The 3025-nt window shown below is 34.1% G+C and overlaps 1 protein-coding gene across 1 annotated transcript in view; it reads left to right on the top strand.

Annotated features, from left to right (window-relative positions):
* The window catches only part of LOC21388986 (aspartate-semialdehyde dehydrogenase), a 3792-nt gene extending 1845 nt beyond the window's left edge, over positions 1-1947 (top strand). The window contains exons 4-7 of the mRNA XM_010089876.2: positions 94-189; positions 293-394; positions 1416-1570; positions 1655-1947. Coding sequence (XP_010088178.1) covers positions 94-189; positions 293-394; positions 1416-1570; positions 1655-1736 — 435 coding nt within the window. The 3' untranslated portion in view covers positions 1737-1947. The remainder of the gene's footprint in view (positions 1-93; positions 190-292; positions 395-1415; positions 1571-1654) is intronic.
* Positions 1948-3025: the final 1078 nt, after the last annotated feature.

The following is a 3025-nucleotide window of genomic DNA, read 5'->3' as shown; positions in this document are numbered from 1 at the left end:
AGAAAAATTATAAAATAATATATATATATATATATATATATTTTATTCCTTGAAGTTTTCTTGAATTACCTTTCTATGGTTTGACATTTGCAGTATGCGTTTAATTTGTTTTCACACAATTCTTCTGTGCTTCCCAATGGGTACAATGAAGAGGAAATGAAATTAGTCAAAGAGACACGGAAAATATGGGTAATTTCACTCTTATCGAATTTGAATCGGCTCAGCGCTCTTTGTTCGGATTTATTTGTTCTGCGGGTATATTTGCTTTAGTTCACTGCCTTTTTCCTTTCAGAACAACAATGATGTCAAGGTGACAGCCACATGCATACGGGTTCCTGTGATGCGTGCTCATGCAGAAAGTGTGAATCTTCAGTTCGAGAATCCTCTTGATGAGGTAACAATGCTCCACTGTCTTATAGTAAAATCTTTAAGTCCTAAACCATAAGTTCTTGATCAAGATGTTTCTTGTGCATATATTACTCGGAAAAATAACTGGTTGGACTTAATTTAGATGAAACTATGCAACACAAGTCTCTTTGTGTAGTTTATGTTAAGGAAAGAGGTTTCCCTCTTGTAGGTATCATCTTTATTGGCCGTTATTTAGCTTTGCATTTGAATTTCAAATTTTCAATTCTCATCTTTGTCTTCATTTAGGCTTTCTGATATGCTAAGCTAATGATGATGATTGATCCATTGTAGTCAGTCAGTGTCACGTACCTATTAAAAGAAGAGGGGTGAGGGGTTCCACGTTTTATTAGGTTTACGTGTTTTCAGAGTCCCAACTACTATATTGGAAAAATGAAAATATTTAAAAGAAAATGGACTTTCCAAGTGAGGGGAAATAATTTTGTATTTTGAGAAAGCTAGTTGGTAGCTCTAAACTGTAAGCTTATCATGTAATACTATCTCCAATGTAAATGCTAATGCCAATACTATGTTTGTCATCAAGAAGCGTGGAATTAGCATATTTGATGTGATATGCTATTTGTGCTCCAATGTTATATCTACTTTTTGTCATAATTGTTAAGCTTTGAAACTTATAAGAATTTTGACATTTCAATAATTTTAAAAGAACAATGTTGTAATGATTAAATGAAAAAGTTATCAACCAATAACTATTAATTGCCAAATTTGCCACCGAGTCATTTGCCATATTTAGCATAGAAAATAGCATTGCGTAGGAGAGTGATTTGTTCACTCAAATGCCAAAATTTGGCACGCATTGGAGATGCTCTAAGATTATTGAAAATTGCATGGGTGTCTTCTTGTATTTGATGCTGACTGGTTGCACCAGAGCTAGGTTTCTGCTCACTATTATCAATATTTTTATCATTTGTGCCTCCTTCCTGCCCCAACTCTCTTGGATTTATGATTTCTTTTTCTGTTTGAAGTGTTAAAGTCCAATGGATGTGCAGGACACGGCAAGGGATATTCTGAGGAACGCACCTGGGGTGGTGGTTATTGATGATAGGGCATCAAATAACTTCCCGACACCGCTGGAGGTGTCTAATAAAGATGATGTCGCAGTTGGCAGAATCCGCCGTGATGTGTCTCAGGATGGGAAATATGGGTAAGAAATAAATCTCTAGTTCTAAAAATAAAAATTAAAAAAATTTCAACAACCTTCATATACTGATGGCATTCTTCTCTGCAGGTTGGACATCTTTGTCTGCGGTGATCAAATACGCAAGGGAGCTGCACTTAATGCTGTTCAAATTGCTGAGATGTTGCTATAGTCGACATTATTTCTTACGCGGGAGGTTTCATCATTTTAATTTTAATTGTGCGATGACTTGAGGCTGTCTGGCATTATTTAACATATTTAATCTTCAGATACATCCACAAGGTGGAAGTAGACAAATTAAGCAGTCTTTGTAGCATAAACTATTAGGGCCTTGTTTGATTCAACAATTCAAACTGTGGAAGTTTGAATCTTTTTGGTTTGAATTATAGAATTTGAACTGTAGTGATTCGACTTGTGATTCAAATTATTGTTTGGATACGCAAATAAATTGTAATTTGAATTAGGAATAAAATCTGAAATTGTGTTTGGATAAAGTGTTAAAAATTGTCATTAGAGTTTTGTAATAAATCATATAAAATCTCATTGTAAATGACATTAAAAAATATGCACAATGGATGGAAATTTGTTATTCTTTTCATTATGAATACGTTAAAAAAAATATTTCCAATCGAAAAAATTATGATATTTTTAAAATTTAAGTTGATGAGAGAGAAAAAGCAAAAAAGTGTTTGTTTTGCTGTAGCAAAACCATTCGGCTAGTTTGAATTCAAGGGAGGGTATAAATTATGATTTTAATAGTTTGAGAATGTTTAAGTTGGCCATAGTGGTTTGAATGAGCTCTTATTTTTACTGATTTAAACGTCCATTTGAATTGTTAGGTACGATTAGAATTGGACCCAAACGTCCCAATAGCTGAAACAGACAGCTCATAGGTTTGTGTGATTCATTTTAATTTCAACCCTTTGCATAATACCCTAACGTTTTGAGGGTAATTTTGTCATTTTGGTTTTTTAATTTAGAGGAACGAATATGGTATCGGGAAACTTTTAAATGATGTTATATTTTTGTAAAATGTGCTCTTTCTTTGATGTTCTCGAATCTCTATCTTCACGAGTTTTATACTGCTGTAAGCACAGGAACATCCAATGTGATGCATGGGAACATGCGCTAACAAGCAGAGATGCAACTATGGATTGTGGTCCGTGGATCGATTCAGACTCATCCTGATACAGTGTTAGGTCATCACAACATAACACGACATTGTTTAAGACACGGTCTAACCCATCAATATTGATGGACTGAGTTGGATCGGCATACCTCGGTACATGGGCCAAGACGACACAGTCTGTGAAAATTCATGAGTCAAGCAAGACTTGGCTTAGACTGGGCCGGCCCATCCAAAACCCATTTTGACCCAATTTTTAATATATATATATATATATAATACTTATTGTATTTCTTATAAACTATTTACTATATACCTTTGTTATATATATATAT

This window comes from Morus notabilis, unplaced genomic scaffold (assembly GCF_000414095.1).
Source record: "Morus notabilis unplaced genomic scaffold, ASM41409v2 Scaffold1449, whole genome shotgun sequence".
Lineage (NCBI taxonomy): Eukaryota > Viridiplantae > Streptophyta > Magnoliopsida > Rosales > Moraceae > Morus > Morus notabilis.
The sequence above is the reverse complement of the archived record's forward strand: the minus strand, read 5'-3'. Positions and strand labels throughout refer to the sequence as shown.